The sequence below is a fragment of the Ranitomeya imitator genome, chromosome 5, assembly GCF_032444005.1.
Source record: "Ranitomeya imitator isolate aRanImi1 chromosome 5, aRanImi1.pri, whole genome shotgun sequence".
NCBI lineage: Eukaryota > Metazoa > Chordata > Amphibia > Anura > Dendrobatidae > Ranitomeya > Ranitomeya imitator.
The window spans coordinates 37581796-37601470 of record NC_091286.1 but is presented as its reverse complement, the minus strand read 5'-3'; the positions used below and the strand labels follow the sequence as shown (position 1 = coordinate 37601470).

Below are 19675 nucleotides of genomic sequence, written 5' to 3'. Positions count from 1 at the left end.
AGCCCGCTCGGCGGAGGCGCGGGGCTTTGTCACCTGTTCTTTTCAGGGTTGTTGGTCGGCGCAGGAGTCCTCTTTGCCGATCAATGTCCTCGAGTTCCGGATCATCTTTCTGTCTTTCCTTCACTGGGTAAGGATTCTCAGCAGCCTGCCAATTTGAATCCAGACAGACAATGACACAGCAGTGGCATATGTCTACCACCTCTGGCCTCGGCCGAGATTCCAGGATCCTCCTTTGGACAGAGGCAACGGTCCTGGTGAGCTCCGCAGTGCATGTCCCCAGCGTGGACATTTAGGCCGCCGACTTCCTCGGCCGCGAGGGCCTTGTGGCAGGGGACTGGTACTTCAGGAGGTTTCCTATCGGATTGCTCTTCGATGGGGGACTCCAGATGTGGACCTCATGGCGTACCGATTGAATAGGAAGGTCCCTCGGGTCGGCCCAAGGTCCCTCTCACAGTGGTGTTGACACTCTGGCCATTCCTTGGTTGCAGTTCGTATTCCCCTATCGGTTCCCACCCCTTTCCCTTGCTTTCCAAGCTGTCAAAAAAGATCAAGGCGGGATGGGTGCCGGTCATTCTGATCGTCCCGGATTGGCCCAGGAGGTCTTGGTTTGCGGACATCGTCAATCTTCTCGCGGACACCCCTGGTGCCTTCCAAACAGACCCAATCTGCTGTCTCAGGGTCCGATCTGCCACCCGAATTATCGGTCGCTCGGTTTAACGGCGTGGCTGTGGACTCCACAGTTCTAAGAGCGTCCGGTCTTTCGGCCCGGATGGGTCACGCTATAATCCAGGCTAGGAAGCCTTCGTCTACTTCCAGGATATACTATCGTACCTGGAAGGCTTACTTTCCTTCATGCGAGTCCAACCGCTTTTCACCTATGTCCTTTCCCTGCCTTCCATTTGGTTTTCCTTCAGGCAGGACTGGATTCGGGCTTCGCTCTCAGTTCCATAAAGGGCCAGGTTCCTGCGCTCTTCTTCCCTTTAAGAAGACGTGATCTTCTCAGCCACAGGTTAAGACCTTCCTTCAAGGAGTGGCCCACGCTGTTCCTCCGTACAGGGCCTCTGTGGATTCATGGGATTTAAAGGTTGTGCTGGTTGTTCTTAGGGGTTCCCCCCTTTTGAGCCTCTGAGGGAGTTTTTCCCCTGTCAGTTCTATCTCGGAAGGTGGCTTTTCTCAGGTCCATCTCTTCGATCCGCCGCGTTTTTGAGTTGGCGGCCATTTCTTGCCGACCTCCTTTCTTCTTTTTCCACCAGGACAAGGTGGTCCCAGGCCTCCGCCTTCCTTCTTTTCACGAGGTGGTTTTCATCTTTCCACCTCAACGAGGACATCGTTCTACCTTCCTTTTGTCCAGCTCCGACTCATCCTCTGGAGCGATCGTTGTACAGGCTGGACCCCGTCAGGGCAGTGAGGATCTCCCTGGCTAGCACGGCCGCTTTCCAAAAGATGGATTCTCCTTTCGCCATCCCTGATGGCGTGCGTAGAGGCCTGCCGGCTTCCAAGGCGACTATTGCTCGCTCGATCAGAATGGCAATTTTGGAAGCTTACCGGGTCTAGATTAGAGTGCCCCCTCCTGAGATAAAGGCTCACTCTACCCGGGCAGTCGGCGCTTCCAGTGCGGTATGTCACAGGGCTTACGCCGACGGCTTTGCAAAGCGGCAACCTGATCTTCCATCCACGCCTTTCGCCGGACTACGGCGGACTCCAGCCTGGGCAGAAGGATCCTGCAGGCGGCAGTGGTGAGTCCTCGGACTTGATGGAAGTCTGTTTTTCCCACCCCAGGGACTGCTTTGGGACGTCCCATGGTTCCTGTGTCCCCCAATGAAAGGCGATAGAGAAAACAGGATTTTTGGTTGCTTACCGTAAAATCTGTTTCTCGGAGCCTTCATTGGGGGACACAGCACCCTCCCAAATTGAACAGCTCTGTTTACTGTATACGTTTGAGTTCTTTAAATACTCTTTGAGTGCTTGAAACTGTTAATCTATGGAGCGCCGTGGAATTTGTTGGCGCTATGTAGATAAAGTTTATTATTATGTTATTATTATTCTTTCTCTTTTACACGTTGCTTCTCCTACTGCTTTCTCACTAACTGAATATCCTACTTCCTGTCGGTGGGGTGTACACTGCAGAGGAGGAGCTAACTTTTTTATTTGCATAGTGTCAGCCTCCTAGTGGCAGCAGCATACACCCATGGTTTCCTGTGTCCCCCAATGAAGGCTCCGAGAAACAGATTTTACGGTAAGCAACCAAAAATCCTGTTTTTTATGGTGGTTTGCCTTTTTTTTTTTTCGTTTTATAGGTATCTACTCATCAGCAAGCCCCCCGAGTGGACTCCTGCCTTACGCACAAAGTTTCTTGAAGGGTTTTTTGCCTTCCTCGAATTATTGAAGTGCATGCAGGTAAGCTTCGACATGTTCCTATGGGAGTACTTTTTGTAGATGGCACTAGTTATAGAGAGCTGTATGCTAGTGTCCCGGAAAAAGCACTTTCACAGATTTGCTTCCAGCCTTATGATATCGATGACCCATTTTGTAAACTGTGAGCTGCAGCCCAAGCTCCTGTGCTGTTGAATAGGCGCCGAGATGCATTTTTCAGCCACGGGCATTACTAAATGGAGCTGTGTTGCTCCGACTGTTCACCGTTCCGTGCCAGAGCTTAAAACAGCTAATCGGTGGAAGTGTCAAACTCCTGCCCAACTGATTGAGTGCAACACAATGGCTCAGTGATTAGCATTGCTGCTCTGCAGTAGTGTTAAGGTACCTTCACATTTAGCGACGCTGCAGAGATCCAGACAACGATCCCGATTGCTGCAGCGTCGCTGTTTGGTCGCTGGAGAGCTGTCACACAGACAGTTCTCCAGCGACCAACGATGCCGGTTCCCTGGTAACCAGGGTAAACATCGGGTTACTAAGCGCAGGGCCGCGCTTAGTAACCCGATGTTTACCCTGGTTACCAGCGTAAAAGTGAAAAAAAAAAACATTACATACTTACCTTCCGCTGTCTGTCCCCCGGCGCTGTGCTTCTCTGCACTGTGTAAGCACAGCGGCCGGAAAGCAGAGCGGTGACGTCACCGCTGTGCTCTGCTTTCCGGCTGGCCGGCGCTCACAGTCCAGAGAAGCACAGCGGGGGACAGACAGCGGAAGGTAAGTATGTAGTGTTTGTTTTTTTTTTACTTTTACGCTGGTAACCAGGGTAAACATCCGGTTACTAAGCGCGGCCCTGCGCTTAGTAACCCAATGTTTACCCTGGTTACCAGTGAAGACATCGCTGAATCGGCGTCACACACGCCGATTCAGCGATGTCTGCGGGAGATCCAGCGACGAAATAAAGTTCTGGCCTTCTAGCTCCAACCAACGATGTCACAGCAGGATTCTGATCGCTGCTGTGTGTCAAACTGAACGATATCGCTAGCCAGGATGCTGCAACGTCACGGATCGCTAGCGATATCGTTCAGTGTGAAGGTACCTTTATCCTGGCTTCAAATCCGACAAAGGACATCCTGTGCATGGAGTTACCTACTTATTTAGGTATTCTTCCTCTGGTGTCACATATCCCATATTCATGGACTATGCTCGGCTTGGAAGACTCTGCCCGACCACCAGGTATCCAGACCGGAACTAGCGGTGTCATAGACTTATAAGAAGAACTAAGCTCAGATAAGGAGGTCAGCCAGTCTGTTTGGCTCTTCCAGTCAGAGCACCTGTGAAACCGACCTAAAGACCCCCAAACAAAGTGGTCTAATGTCGATGGCTTCGGCTGACAGTCTAATGTGTATGGGGGCACCATCCGACTAATCATTGGGAGAGATATCAAACTGGCATATCCAATTTAGGACTACTGATCGCATTGTTCTCACAGTGATTAGACGCCAGTCGATGTTTGCGTAGAGAACACAGGAGCTCTCGGTTGAGCAGCACTGATGTGTATGGGAGGGGCGACGCCACATTGAGCTGATGGCCATCTGTTGTATATTTATTGTGCTTTACACCCACACTAGAAATTCATAATGATAATTGGTTAATTGACTTTCTATAAAATCAGCCCTGTTGTATGTATCTGATATCTTGGATTGTGACCATGGATAGATGACAATCTCTGTATAATGTTGCGGATCTGGTGCTATAAAAGAAACAAAAATAAAGTAATAAGGCCAACAGTATTCATCTGATTTTTCCCTGCTCTCTGGAAATGTTTGTTTTATTAAAAATCATAAAACTTGAAGCTTCACTCCCAGAGTGAAGTCGCTAATGTCTGTTCGCTGCCCATTTTAAAATACCAGATGCCGTCTTCTGGTTTTCCCGGCGCTGCTCCGGTCTCGTTCCGCCATCTTGTGACCACAGCTCCTGACTTACCAGAGCTAAGGTCACAAGCTCTCAGTATAACTTTGAGAACCTCGTTCTGGGTCTCATAGACTTACATTTAGAAGTGACCTCCGGCTCGCCCAGCAAACACTGGAGATATCCGTCGGGTCACAAGCAGCAGATGATGACTTGAGTGGCGCTGTGAACAGCAGAAGATGGTGATCGGTAAGTATATTACTAGGGGCGGTGAACATACATTAGTGATGCCACAACAGGGGTGAAATAGAAAAATAGGAAAAAAAAATCTGCTTTAATGGGTCTTTATGTAACTGGTTTCATTAAGATTTAGTATTTTTCTTAGTGGGTAGATCAGATCAGTCTTAAGGGGGTAACTAATATTTGTAAAAAGTTTTAATATGTTAAAAGTACTTCAAAGTGTTGCCCCCACCGATCACGCAAAACGGTAGTGTGAAGCCAGACCCCTAAATTCATGCAGACTCCAGGCCAGGCCCCTAAAGTGATTCAGTTGCCAGACCACTAAAACTAAATCGGACCCCAGACCAAACCTTTAGTTTTAATTTAGAAGCAAGTCCAGACCCTTAATTTTATTTTAATGCATTCAAACCACAGCGCAGACCCCGTAATGTTATTAGGACCCCAGACCTGTAAATTAATTTAGACCCTTGATATTAATTCAAATCCCAGACTGAACCCCCCAAAATGTATTTAGACTCCTGAACAGCTCACTTAAGACACCAAGTTCCCTTACATTGATCAGACCCCAGATCAAGAAAAAAAATACATATCTTTTCCTTGTCTTTTCCACTTGCAGGCCCACTAGACACAACATCTTGATGCTGGCTAGTGTCAGGACCCCTGGATACGCTGTCGCGCAAAACGTACTGGAGCTTTTTGTGCTCGGCCCTTGCGGCAGCTTCACTCCCGACCCCCGATCTGCCCTTATTGGAGGAGACGCTGCGCTCCTCTTGTGTTTCTATGTCTACAGGTCTAAATAACTGGGTATAAATCGTTTGGCAATTGGGCACCAGTGATGAATGATCGTGTAACCTTCACGTGTTCCTGCAGGGAATGGATCCAATAACTCGTCAGGTCGGGCAGCACATCGAGATGGAGCCGGAGTGGGAGGCTGCGTTCACTTTGCAGATGAAGCTAACACATATCATATCCATGATGCAAGACTGGTGTTCTACCGATGTAAGTATTACCCTTGTGATATTGTAAAAGGTTCTAATGTAACAATCTGCTAAAATCTTGTGCATAAGGTAAGAAAAGATCAGCACTAGCTCCAAGTTGCTAGTTCGTGCAATAATTTACCTACGTTTTTTGTACAAACTGGAAAAATCACTGTATCTGGCCAGCTTCAGTGCTGCGCTCCTCTGATGCTGCAGAGAAAGTACTGCCTGATATTGCTGCATCTGGCCAGCTTCAGTGCTGCGCTCCTCTGATGCTGCAGAGAAAGTACTGCCTCATATCGCTGCATCGGGCCAGCTTCAGTGCTGCGCTCCTCTGATGCTGCAGAGAAAGTACTGCCTGATATTGCTGCATCTGGCCAGCTTCAGTGCTGCGCTCCTCTGATGCTGCAGAGAAAGTACTGCCTGATATTGCTGCATCTGGCCAGCTTCAGTGCTGCACTCCTCTGATGCTGCAGAGAAATTACTGCCTCATATCGCTGCATCGGGCCAGCTTCAGTGCTGCGCTCCTCTGATGCTGCAGAGAAAGTACTGCCTGATATTGCTGCATCTAGCCAGCTTCAGTGCTGCGCTCCTCTGATACTGCAGAGAAAGAACTGCCTCATATCGCTGCATCTGGCCAGCTTCAGTGCTGCACTCCTCTGATGCTGCAGAGAAATTACTGCCTCATATCGCTGCATCAGGCCAGCTTCAGTGCTGCGCTCCTTCGAAGCTGCAGAGGCAGTACTGCCTCATATCACTGCATCTGGCCAGCTTGAGTGCTGCGCTTCACTGATGCTGTAGAGGCAGTAATGCCTCATATCGCTGCATCTGGCCAGCTTCAGTGCTGCACTCCTTCGATGCTGTAGAGGCAGTACTGCCTCATATCGCTGCATCGGGCCAGCTTCAGTGCTGCGCTCCTTCGATGCTGCAGAGGCAGTACTGCCTCATATCACTGCATCTGGCCAACTTCAGTGCTGCGCTTCACTGATGCTGTAGAGACAGTAATGCCTCATATCGCTGCATCTGGCCAGCTTCAGTGCTGCGCTCCTTCGATGCTGCAGAAGCAGTACTGCCTCATATCGCAGCAACAGAGCACAGTGTGAACTCATGGTTCATCCATACCGCTGGTGAGAGCCTGATGCAAACCGGTGCTATCAGTTCCCTAATAAAGAGCTCTTTTGCATCAGTGCCCCACCCCATAACTGAGCCTGTATGCCCCCTACTTTTTATCCTTTGCTTTAGCAGCTATAGGGTTAAAAACACTAGGTCACCTGGTTATGAATAGTTGCCAGCCCCAGTCAATGTAGTTTTATAAGATTGCTTTATGGTGTATGTGCGCTATGAGTATTTTTTGGGGAATTACTATATGTGGCACTGAGGATAGAAATAGATTACTAATATTTGGCGGGTGATTTCTAGGAACACGTCCTCATTGAAGGCTACAAAAAGTGTCTGGCCGTGCTCACACATTGTCACAGCGGCTTCACAGACGGAGAGCAGCCCATTACGCTCACGCTAGCTGGCCATTCGGTGGACACGATACGATACTGCGTATCTCAGGAGAAAGTCAGCATTCACCTTCCAGTGTCTCGTCTCCTTGCAGGTAATAATTTCATGTTTTGGTGGGAATTAACTAATTGTGTAAATGAACTTTTAACGATGAGAATAACCCTTTATCACCTATCCATAGGCTCTGAAATGACCTAGTCACAAAGGAGCTGCTCAACGCGTTTTCTTTGTACTGCCGGGAAACGACAAGCCCTATTCCTGTCTTTCCCTGGTATTCCCATAGGGAATTACAGCTGTTTAACCCATTGGATGTGGTCAATAGCAACCATGGCATCTTGGTGGTTGATTGAGGAAGGGGGCTTCTTCTGTACCCCATTGTCCTTTCAAAACGTGATCGCAGGTGCCTATGGTTAATTTGTTAGCTGGAGGCCAAACGATGGTACAGGTAGCCTCGTAGGCTTTGCTAGCAGCTGGGTTTAATAAACTTTTTGTCAGTGTAAAGGCTCATTCAGATGTCTGTTTTCTTAACGTATGTGAAAAAATTAGGATTTTTGGTACTCGTCAGAAAAATTGTTTCTCATAGCTTTCATTGGGAAACACAAGAACAGTTGGTACTGTTCTGCTACCTGAAGGCCGACACTAAGAATGCATCTGGAAAAAAAAGGAACGTGCTCGATCACCCAGTGAAGTTTACAAGAAAGAGTTTTTACAGTGAGTATCAAAAATCCTCTGTTGAATGCTTCATTGGGGGGTACACAGGAAACGATGGGACTTCCCAAAGCTGTCCTTAGGGTGGAAAAACTAATAATATTGCAGGAGGAATAGAAATCCCTCAAGTGACTGATGCTTGCAGTACCCCTGTGCCAAGAATTACGTTCGCCAGGTCAAAGGTGAGAGCTATGCAAAGATGTGGACTAAAGACTAGGTGGCGGCACTGCCAAGTAGAAGAACACACCCCTTGTGGCGTACGTCAAAGGAGACTCCTACCGCCTGGGTGGAGTGAACCGTGCCCTGGCTGGGGGAAGCCTGATCTTCTGGAATGAGAGATCTAATGCAGCGAGCTTGGTAGCCCTAGAGACAGCCAGACCACTGTAAGGGTGCACTGGGATGACCAACATGGCATCCGAATGTCTTAACTGGATACAAGTAGATCAGCCATATCAGGATGTGCAAGAACTTCTCAGGAAGATGATAGACAAAACTCATCAGGAAGCTAAGCAATCTCATCATGACCATGGAAAACTAACAACATGTAAGGAAGAATGGAGATTGCTGAACGTGACACCATAGAAGGAGAGTGACAGACGAGAGACATCTTTCAGAAATTTGCCTGATGGAAGAGATCGCTAAAAGTAAAATGCCACCGTGCTCGAAAGACGGACCAGAGAGATGTCTCTGATCAGCTCAAAAGGGGAGAACTGAACCATGTCCAAGATCAGATTGAGGTCTTAAGGATTCAGGGGAGGCCAATATGTTGGCCTCGAGTTCGCCTTGCACACCCGGGCCAGTCTTGATATGAGGCCTAGAAGTCAGATTCGCTGGAAAAAGATAGCCAAGGCAGGAGTCAGGCCCTTGGGAGCCAGCCCTGGCTCAATACCAGAATGTAAAAAAAATTATTGTAGCATAATGACATTGTAGTGCTTCCTTTTAGATTTCCTGTGGAAAAGAGGCCTTCCTATTGCAGCCTCAACAGTCCTGCTGAAGATGAGACCTTGGGAAAGGTCTATCTGAATGCTATAGGTGGTAGTGTGACACCCTAGGGTCCTGGTTGTCACAGTTTCATTGCTTTGCTCACGGGGAGAGTGATGTCACGCTTGGAAGCAAGGGAAGATCTCTTCTATCAGGTAACCAAAAAGCACACAACATGTTCACACTCAAGTCCAGAAGGGGGAGCCCTGGCCCAGTTTGTGGATGGCTCCCCTATACATACACATTCTGGTTTGGAGGGAAAGCAGTCAGTCTGTCAGAGGGATGGATCAGAGAGAGAAGGCCAGACATCAGACTGGAGCAGTCTGAGGTTGAGAGGAGAGTTGGGGAAGGCCAAAGAGGAGCTTGTCACAGAACTTCAGCTGAGGCGGAGCTGGTACGAAAGGAGAATAGCTGAGCAGAAGTGGGGGTCTACAGCTCCTGGCAGAAGAGGAAGGAAAGAAGAGAGCAGTTTAAAGAACAGAAGGGGCCGTGCAGCCAAGAGGGTGCTGCAGCTCCTGGACAGAGAAACAGTGAAGGAAGAACAGTGTATAATGAGCGTGCAGGAGAGTGAAGCACAGGACAGTGACACCAGGGGAGGACAGCAGCATATGGGCTATCCCCCTGTAGAGCGCAGATTCCCGGTAGCCGGAATACCGAGGTTGGGTCGGACTCTAGGAGGCACGGTAGAAACCAGCAAGACTACTGGATTACACATCACCTGTCTGCCCTAATACCCAGGAGACACACAGTGCCACATAGAGCGCGGCTCGAGCCACCTGTCAGGCGGATTTGTGTCCCACCTTTATGGAGGACAGAGAGAATTGTGAAGATCTTGATTGAAGCCACAGGCAGCAAGGGACTACATCAAAGGGCTGGTAGGAAGACTTCTAACTCCACCTGGTAAAGGGGACTCTTTATTACAAACCCCTTTAAGGGCATTCCCTTTAACATGGGCGCCCAGGGCCACGGACCGGGTCGCCGCCACTGTGACATCCCCCTTTAAGTACCGGTACCGAGTACCCCAGGGCCCTGGCGGGCATTACAGTAACAGGGCACATCTACAGCAAAGAAAAAGAGTTCTGGACTCCACTTTAGGAATGCTGAGCTTAGCGTGCATTTAAAGTCTTCAGTCCAAAATGGAGCAAAGAAGAACTTTACCCTTGTAGGGAAGAACCAAGATTCCCTTGGAGTGTATGAGGGTCTTGACCATCGCCAACCGAAACTCTAGTGGAGGAGGAAGGCATCCTGGGAGACTATCTGGGACTTAAAATCTCCAAACGCCCTGGTGGCACAGGTTTGGACGATCTCCGTTAGGCATTGAATGAGACGATCCTGGTTACACTTCCAGAGGAGATGAGAAGAAGGAAACACTGCTAGAATTCTTTGACCAAGCAATCCAAGATGCTAGGGAGATAAGATAAGAATAACGTGGAGATCGCCTTGGAGACCGAGAGAGCCAGAGCGCTAACACAAAAAACTGAGGCTACCTATAGGGGAGGCTTCGTTACACAAACACTGTGTCTATAATGGTGGTCTACCCAGGAATGAAGGAAGAGAATTTGGGGTCCCCCAAAAAATGAAGCGCTCTAGCTAGAAAGTTAGATGGTCAATAAGATATGAAGTGACCTGACCCAAGGGCTTCTTGGAGCATCAGTATCAGTGCATCTAATCTATGGTCCAAGATATGACAAAGTACGGACTCTTACTGGCTGTAGTAGCCTAAAAAATTGTGACCTTCCACCATCCCTCACTGCAAGGTAAAAAAAAGACTGATTGAGGCTTTTGCCCCTGCTTTTGGAATTAAAGAAAAATCCCTGATACAGGGCGGAATAAAAAAAAGAAAATTGAGCATAAAAAGCTGGAACAAAGCTAACTGGACTGTTTAAGAGCTATGCTAAGATAAAATGTCTCTTAGAGAAGCGTCCCAGAAGTCTTGCACCTTCACCAGACCTAGAAGTCTTTGTTGGTAAGTCTGACTCTGTCAAGGAAGAGGTCAGAGATCTGTGTGGTTGACTTTTGATATATGTCCTACTGAGGACTGTCTCACCTAGGATGAGGCCAGAGTACCTTCTGATCTTTGTTCGCAAAATTACCTACAAAACTGTGTCTGCTAGATGGTTTCATTTGCCCTCGAAATGGATGAGTGCTGACTGGATTGCATGTTCAATCCACCCTGATGTACTGAGAAATGGTCAGTGTACCGTCTGATTCGTAAGAGCAATATGCCCTACTGAGGGTATTCGCTAACCTGCAAGGGTTACTCGCCCTGGGAGGTGGTCACAACACTTCCATTAAGATAGTTTGCGTGTTACCTCCTGTGGAGGAATCCGAGCCTGATGGTTAGACTCACTCGGAGAAGTGGTCAGAGTACTGTCTGGTCTGCTAGCATGATACACCCTGTGTAATACTGGCTTGATGATATGACAATACTGGCTTGTGATACTGACTAGATGAAGGAAGTGTAAGGGCATCATCGCCTGGTCTGATTTCAAGATGCACTTTGCTTAGAGGTCTCAGTCTGCTGTTCAGAGACTGTTCAGAGTACTGACTGGTTCACTTTTCCTTTTCACATGGCTGGTACGTGTCTGCTAGTTGACCTTAAATACCTAGGTAAGAGGTTCGAGTACCATGTGGCTCGCTTATGCTATATGAGCCAACACGGACAGAAAACGCTACTCGAAGGTCAGTCTCACTTTTGGTAGTAGTCAGAGTACAGTTAGGTTCGTTTGTGAAGTTACGACCTACTGAAAGAACTCTGCTTGATAATCCGACCCCTGTGGGTTGAGTGCCATGCACGATTTGTCCAGCTGAAAAAAGAACTTGATGGTCTGACCCTTTGGGGGGCTGCAGGCGAAATGAGTAACCTGGGAAGGTTAGCATACCTAATCTTCTCTGCGTTTAGACGTGATGGGAGACAGAGCAGGTAGGCATATACAGAAGAAATAGCTAGTGTCAGCAAAAAAATGGACTCTCCAAAAGACCACCAAGGAATGAGAATGCTACGAGCCTGAGAGGAAGATGACGCCAGTAGAGGCCGAAGGAAAGGGATACTGCAACTCAGGACTAAAGCAACTGACATGCTTAACTGTATCTTGAAGAGGTTTGGTCCCGTGGGCCTTGGAGTCCTGGATCCATCTTCTGCTCCATGCAACGCGCCACACTCTGGGAGGCAAAGCAACTGTCCGCCTTGATACCTGATCGCTAACGGTGTCAAGGAAATTTGGTCCTGCCATCCCGACAAGAGAGGATACAGACTCCCACTGCAGACTGGGCTCTCCATCGCACTGCAATATAGAAATAGTATATTAAACCAAAGATCAGAACATTATCAGTAAAAGATAAACAACACATTTACACAGGTATAGGCAACAAAAAGTTTAGTGGGAGTGTTTCTTTAAAGGGTTAATGATAACGGTCGTACAAGTTTTTATGTTAACATATATATACTTTTTTTTTTCTTGTCACTCGATGTTTAACCCCTTAACGACCGCCGATACGCCTTTTAACGGCGGCAGTTACGAGTATTTATGCCTCAGCGACGCTTTTTAACGACGCTGAGAAATAAGTATATAGCGCTCCCAAGGGTTGGAATTTCTCCGAGGTCTCGGCTACCGGGGTCGCTTTTTATCGACCCCAGTGTTGCGATCGCCATTATTAACGGTATAACGGCGACCGCAAAAAAAAAAGTACTATTTCCCATTTAATTTCTCTCTCCTCTGATGTGATTGCACTTCAGAGGAGAGAGAAATGGGGTCCCCCGATCTCCCCCGACACAACTGGGTTCCTGCAACACCCCCCTGTGAAGTCCCCCGGGCCGCCGGCGTCTTCCGGGTGAAAATGGCTTGCGTAGTGCGCCCGCTAAGATCTGCCGACCAGCACCCAGCAACAATAGGAAATTTTTCCTATTGGTTCATTTTGATCACTGTGATAGGGTGTATCACGGTGATCAAAATGGAAAAATAGTAAATAAAACCCCCCTTTATCACCCTCTTAGGGAAAAATAATGAAAAAAAATGCATTTCCGTTTTTCCATTAGGGTTGGGCTAAAGTTAGGGTTGGGCCAAAGTTAGGGTTGGGCTAGGGTAAGGGTTGTGGTTATGGTTGGGATTTCGGTTAGGGTTGGGATTAGGGTTAGGGGTGTGTTAGGGTTAGGTTTGTGGTTAGGGTTGTGGTTAGGGTTGGGATTAGGGTTGTGGTTAGGGGTGTGTTAGGGTTAGGTTTGTGGTTAGGGTTATGGCTAGGGTTAGGGATGTGTTGGGGTTAGAGTTGTGGTTAGGGTTGTAATTAAGGGTTAGGAGTGTGTTGGGGATAGGGTTGTGGTTATAGTTGTGATTTCGGTTATGGTTGGGATTAGGGTTAGGTTTGTGGTTAGGGTTATGGCTAGGGTTAGGGGTGTGTTGGGGTTAGGGTTGTGGTTAGGGTTAGGATTAGGGTTAGGGGTGTGTTGTGGTTAGGGTTGGAATTACATTTTTGTGGTTCCACTGTTTAGGTACATCAGGGGCTCTCCAAACGCGACATGACACCACCATTGATTCCAGCCAACTTTGCGTTCAAAAAGTCTAACAGTGCTCCCTCCCTTATGAGCCCTGCCATGCACCCAAACATTGACTTTCCCACACATATGGGGTATCGGCGTACTCAGGAGAAATTTCACAACAAATTACGTGGTCCATTTTCTCCTGATACCCTTGTGAAAATAAAAAAATTGGTTCCAAAGTTAATTTTTTTGTGAAAAAAGTAAAATGTTCATTTTTTTCCTTCCACGTTGCTTGAGTAATCGTGAAGCACCTGAAGGGTTAATAAACTTCTTGAACGTGGTTTTGCGCACCTTGAGGGGTGCAAATCTTAGAATGGCGTCAATTTGGGTATTTTCTGTTAGATTGACTACCCCCAAACTCACTTCAAATTTGAGGTGGTCCATAAAAAAAAATGGTTTTGTAAATTTTGTTGGAAAAAGTAGAAATCGCTGGTCAAATTTAACCCTTAAAACGTCCTAACAAAAAAAAATTGTTTCCAAAATTGTGCTGATTTAAAGTTGACATGTGGGAAATGTTATTCATTAACTATTTTGTGTGACACCACTCTCTGATTTAAGGGTGCAAAAATTAAAAGTTTGAAAATTGCAAAATGTTCAAATTTTTTGCCAAATTTCCATTTATTTTCATGAATAAACGCAAGAAATGTTACCACTAACATGAAGTACAATATGTCACGAAAAAACCTCCTCAGAATCAGTGGGATCTGTTGAAGCGTTCTAGAGCTATAACCTCTTAAAGTGACAGTGGTCAGAGTTGTATAAATTGGCTCGGTCATTAAGTACCAAATTGTCTCTGTCACTAAGGGATTAAAAAATTCCCAAAATAACAAAACTAAAATCTTGCCCTCTAACCACGGAGCCTCATAATTGACACACTCAGTTCTGTAGATATCACTTATCAAGAAGTCTCCTTATCCAACAATCATTAAAAGATGGTAAATCGTAGCCATTTCTCTATCGCCTCATTGGGGGACACAGGAACCATGGGTGTATGCTGCTGCCACTAGGAGGCTGACACTATGCAAATAAAAAAGTTAGCTCCTCCTCTGCAGTGTACACCCTACCGACAGGAAGTAGGATATTCAGTTTAGCTTAGTGTCAGTAGGAGGTGGACACGGGTCTTTCATTAGACCCTTATCTACCTCAATGTGCGTCGTTTTCTTTCAGGTTTTCCGGAAGGGATACAGGGTGAACAGTCACACCTGTAGTCCCACAAAGCGGACTATGAGTACGGCGTGTACTGCCACCCCGTATCCTCATAGATCCCTCTCCAGGACCAAGAGCCTAGCACACAAGCGTGCTCAGAAGTCCGGTCCTGGCTCCGTCCCCCACCCACTCGCCCACCAGAGCCTGTCGGTTGGAGGTGACGAGGACGTCCACCATCGGCTCCATGGACGTCTCATTCCCCTCAGGTTAGTAACTGCGTGGGATGTTTAGGTGAGTATTTTCCCCTCCCATTCCCAGATCACTCGCAGTGTGGGGGAGAAGATGTCCCTTTGGAAATGCACGATTTTTACCTTTATTTTTATGAGGGGTCCCAGTGCCAGCCACACGGGCAGAATCTCTTCGCACGGCGGCCTTTCAGGCCACGCTCCCTCCTAGCTGCAGAAGGCTAGGGATGCTGGATCTGTCTCCTCCTTCGGCGGCCGCAGTGCTCTCCCTGCAGCCGCACTGCTCGGCAGCCGCGAGGTCTTCTCATACGGCGCGACAGCCTGACAGGCTGCCGCGCCACTTCCCCTGCGCCCACACCACTCGGCGGCTGCAGTGCGTCCTGTGTCTGCGCGGCGGCCTTGGCAGGCTGCCGCGCTGCTTAGTCCCTGCGGCTCACTGCTCCGGCGCCGCGGTTCTCTTTTCCGGCGGCGCCGGCCCCTAATTTAGGTCCCGGCTTCGGCCGGGGCCTACATCCGGTGCCGCGACTCTGCCACTTCCGGTTTGTTCGGGCGGGCTTTTCTCCCGCCCGACAACCTTCTCCCCGCATTCTCCGCCCACCGGCGCTATCTTGGTGCTCCCACTACAGGCGGTTTGCTCTGTCCCCATTTCTATACAGAGCGGCTAGCTCCGCCCACTACTCCCAGCCGCCCCATTCGGCCAGGGATCACAGCTATTGTGCTGGGGAGCGTTCTCCTCCGGACCCGCTGGCTGTTCGCGCCAAGGCCCCCCCCCCCTTCCTCCCCCTTTTGATCTACGTGCTGGTCCTTTCCAACCAGTGTGTTCTGCACCGGCCGGGTTCCCCGCCTCCATCTTCATGCTGGTGCCCTGGACCTGTGTCCTAATACTTGTCACAGTTAACAACCTTGGAGCAGACTACAGGATACTACACCTGCTGTGAGTAGCGCTGCTTAGCTGTTTGGCCCTCCTCTCTGCATCTCTCCTGTTCCCCTAACCTTCTGGCATTCCTTAGTAGGTATGCTTACCATGCCTAATCCTATAGGAGGGTGTTCTCGTCCTCCTTTCATGCAAGCCGGTCACTGGTGTAATTATATTCTATAACCGTGCAGACCCGTGCAGCCACTGGCGTAATGCAGTCACTGGTGTAATACGTAATAGTACTCTAAAGCAGTCAATGGTATATCAGTACTCTAGACCCATGCAGTCACCGGCGTAATGTGTAATAGTCCTCTGGAGCCGCGCAATCATTGGCGTAGTAGCTCTCTAGAGCCGTCACTGGCATAGTAGTACTAAAGCCGTGCAGTCTCTGGTGTAATAAGTGCCCTAGAGCCGTGCAGTTACCAGCGGGGTTTGGTAGTATGCCCCACGCTGCCGTCATCTGTGCCACGGTCCGCCCCTCACCCTCCACAGGGAGATGGACCATTATAAAGCCTGCCATATGGCGTTCTCTTCATAGAGGTTTCAGTTGCACATTTCTCCTTGGAGTCTCTGCTGTTGTGATTTCTGCTATTGCGGACCTGTGCCTTGATTTTCAACGGTGGGAGCCTCAGCTATTTCTCTACACACAGCGATGCTAGAGCCCTGGCATATCAAACGCTTCCATTTCTCCTGCTCACAGGCACCCGCCCTCCATCTTCCTGCAGCCCCCTCCGGATGCAACCATTACACTGCTCTAAGCAGAGAGAGGAGCTGCTCCTACCCACTGCACGACTGCAGTGTTCAGACCTGACTTCCAGCTGGTTAAGAGTCCGTATTTCCCAGCAATGTCTGCTGTGGCTCAGTGGATAAAGAATCTGACCACAGATCGCAGGCGCAAAGGTTTGAACTCAGGTGCACAACAGAGAGTAGTGTTTTGGCTCTCTGTTGACAAGCCTACTATTCTACCTTCAGGAGAATGAGCATGGACATACTTCAAGACAGACTCCGTGCTGCGGCTTACTACACGGAAGCTGTTATTCTGCATAAGGCCGTCAGGTATCATGACCTAGACCGCAACACAGAATCAACTCTCGCCTATACCCTTCTCCAGGGTTCTCCCGTACTCTATCTGCCATAGTCGCAGGATACCAGGAGCCGATCGCAGCAGTACTTCCTCTGCCATAGTCGCAGGATACTGAGCCAATCGCAGCAGTACTCTATCTGCCATAGTCGCAGAATACCGAGAGCCGATCGCAGCCGTACGCTATCTGCCATAGTCGCAGGATACCGGGAGCCGATCGCAGCAGTACTTTATCCGCCATCCAGGTTTCACACGCACCACCTTCCAGGTAGAGTATGTTACTTGAAACGGATCAGTCGTGTCTTGGATTAACCACCGCAGTGGTTCCGGCGTTCTGTACTGTATTCAGGTAAGTCAGGTGCACTCCCCTACTCCTCCCGTCGATTGCAGCAGTGCTATCCGCTATCCAGGTTTTAGATGTCATCTTCCAGACACATTGTCAATACCTGCCGTCGTCCCAGTGGATTAGACGTGCCCGAGATCGATTGCTGCATTGGTCCTGCTCTTTTGATCTAGAGTCAGGTATGTCAGAAACGCCCTCTATCACTCTCTTAAGGGTCTTTTGCAGCATCTGCCTAGGCTCCCCTTTAGTCACCACTCAGAGAGAGGTGCCCGGTATTTATCACTTCTGGTTGGGTGCCGCCGCAGTTACAATCCGCATTCAGGTGAGTCAGAGGCGCAACTTTTATCGTGTGCTTCACGTTCAATAACGTCTGTGGTCTATTAGCAGCTAAACAGAACATCTACCACGTACCTCAAGGCGGATCTCGGTGCCACAGGATGGACCTCAGTGGCAGCATAAGTGGCCAGTCCACTTTCAGGTAGGTCGGACTCGCCGGTGTCAGGTACCGACTGGTTGCAGTTTTTCTTCAGCCACGCACTGGGCCTTAATTGCGTGTTGCTCCCCAGGGACCTTTTCTCTCCATTCGGTTATTCGGGCCTACCACCAACTATCCAGTAGGTCAGTTTACAGTGCTGTCCTAGATTTATCTGCACGATCCAGTGCATTACTCCTATCATATAGGATTTACAGTATTATACGTTCTGGATGTCTTTTATGGAGTCAGAGCCCATATAATACCTTGACCCAGGATTGTTAACGGCACTATCCTAGGGGCCTTTGAACTACCTCAATACAGAGCTTCCTATTTATGTGTCTGTACTTAACTCTTTTTTCTTACAGACACTGGATTCAACCCCGAGCAGCTCCAGGATTTTATTTCCGACTGTGGCAGGAACAGGTTCTTCCACCTCGGATAGGAATTGGATCTTACTCCATGCAAGCATCGTCCAGTGTACAAGTCTGCTATACGCCTGGATCCAATGATGGGTTTTTGTGATAATACGTGCCTTCCTTCAGCAGGATTCGTATCCCTTTCACTGTTATCCTCGTTTGTGTGTATCTTATACTTACGTAAGTAGATCCACACACTTCCATCCTCTCCCCGTTCCAGAGGGTCCGGGACGGATAGGGTCACTCATGTCGTCGTAGGTAAGGATCTTCCTTTTGGCAGTCAAGTTTTGTTTTGTTTTTTTTCTGGGGCCTATGTACTCCTTCTAGGGCCAACCTGCCATGGAATTGACATACTCCAGGTTTTCCATGGACTCTCCTCCCTTGACTGCTCATGTCCGATTGTGCCTATCAATGCCCATCTTGTCATGCTTTCTAGCAGGTTCCCAGTACCCTACTCTCAAGTCTTTTCTTGTCATTTCAATGTAATGGTCTTTTCTGGGTTTTCTCTTGGAATCCTTAGTTCAACAGTTCCAAAGAGGGAAGCGTCTCGGTTTTCCTATATTCCCTCTCTCCTGAGCTTACTGCGAACTGGACCTCTTCTCCGTCTCTGGACCTTTCAGTTTCCAGCTTTTCCACCGATACAGTCCTCCTCTCCAACAGAGAACATCCCTCAAGGATACCAACGACGGACTAATAGTCCATGGCAAGGTCGACCATTGAAGTGTCCGCCGCTACATTGTACCCTACCTTTGTCTCCACCTAGACAGCAAGGTTTATAGATGCATGGGCTAAGCTGCTCCATCAGGGCACCCTTCATGGAGTCCGATCGGAGAAAATCGCTGTCCTTGTGGACTAATTTATTCCTGCAGGAAGTACATGGTATCCGTCCCCGCGGATGCAGGTGCTGCTTGGACCTCTAGCTATAGGGTGCCCTTCCGAAGGATCTTTTTGCTTAAGGCGTGACAGGACTTATCCTCTAGGAAGTCCCTCACAGCTTGCCTTCCGAGGGTTTCCGTCAGTTTGTCTCCAACTTGAACCAATAATTAAGGGGGTCATCGGAGGGACAGGGTCCTCCTTGGACCGCGTGTGCTTTCCTTTATTTTATGGAAGCCTTTATCCAGGTCTTCCTTTTTTCTTCAAGACATCGGACACTCCTGCATTTTTGCGAGGGGCGAGTCCTTTTTCGTTTTATACCTTCTTTTTAGGCTCTCAACCACTTCCAGAGTCTGTGGCAGCAGTTTTGTACATTCTGTGGATCACAGGTTCAGTACTCTGCCCTTACCTTGCCGAGGTTCTCCATGGTTCTGTTCATCATTCTTGATTCCCTTCCCTTCGTCCTGCTCGGACTCATCCTTTGTAGCGTTCTCTCATCACACTACCGGTCAGGGCGAGGTACGTCTACTCAGCTAAGGCCCCGTTTTCAGTATAGGGCTCGGCGTAGAGAGGCCCTCCGGCCTCCAAATCGACGTATGCCCGCAAAATCCGGTCAGCAATGTTTAGATTTACCAGGTCAGAGCAGTGCTCCGCTTTCCAGTTTTTAAGGCGCACTCTACCCGGGCAGTGGGCGCCTCCCGGCCGTGCACATATAGGGCCTCTGCCTTGCACATCTACAGACCGATGATCGGTCCTCCACATGTTCGCGAATCTTCCATGCCTAGCTTAGGCGTATGCCGGCTTAGGTAGGAAGACCTTGCAGGCGACGGTGGTGAGTTCCTCTGACCTAGATTGGAGTTGACTGCTGTTCCCACCCCAGGGACTGCTTTGGGACGTCCCATGGTTTCCTGTGTCCCCCAATGAGGCGATAGAGAAAACAGGATTTTTGGTTG

At 48.8% G+C, this 19675-nt stretch overlaps 1 protein-coding gene across 6 annotated transcripts in view; it reads left to right on the top strand.

Moving 5' to 3' along the window:
• Positions 1-19675, top strand: part of UBR2 (ubiquitin protein ligase E3 component n-recognin 2) — a 143151-nt gene that overhangs the window by 37493 nt on the left and 85983 nt on the right. For all 6 annotated transcript variants that reach the window (XM_069768573.1, XM_069768572.1, XM_069768571.1 and 3 more), the window contains 3 exons: positions 2298-2397; positions 5386-5514; positions 6912-7095. In XM_069768573.1, the coding sequence (XP_069624674.1) occupies positions 2298-2397; positions 5386-5514; positions 6912-7095 (413 nt within the window). The remainder of the gene's footprint in view (positions 1-2297; positions 2398-5385; positions 5515-6911; positions 7096-19675) is intronic.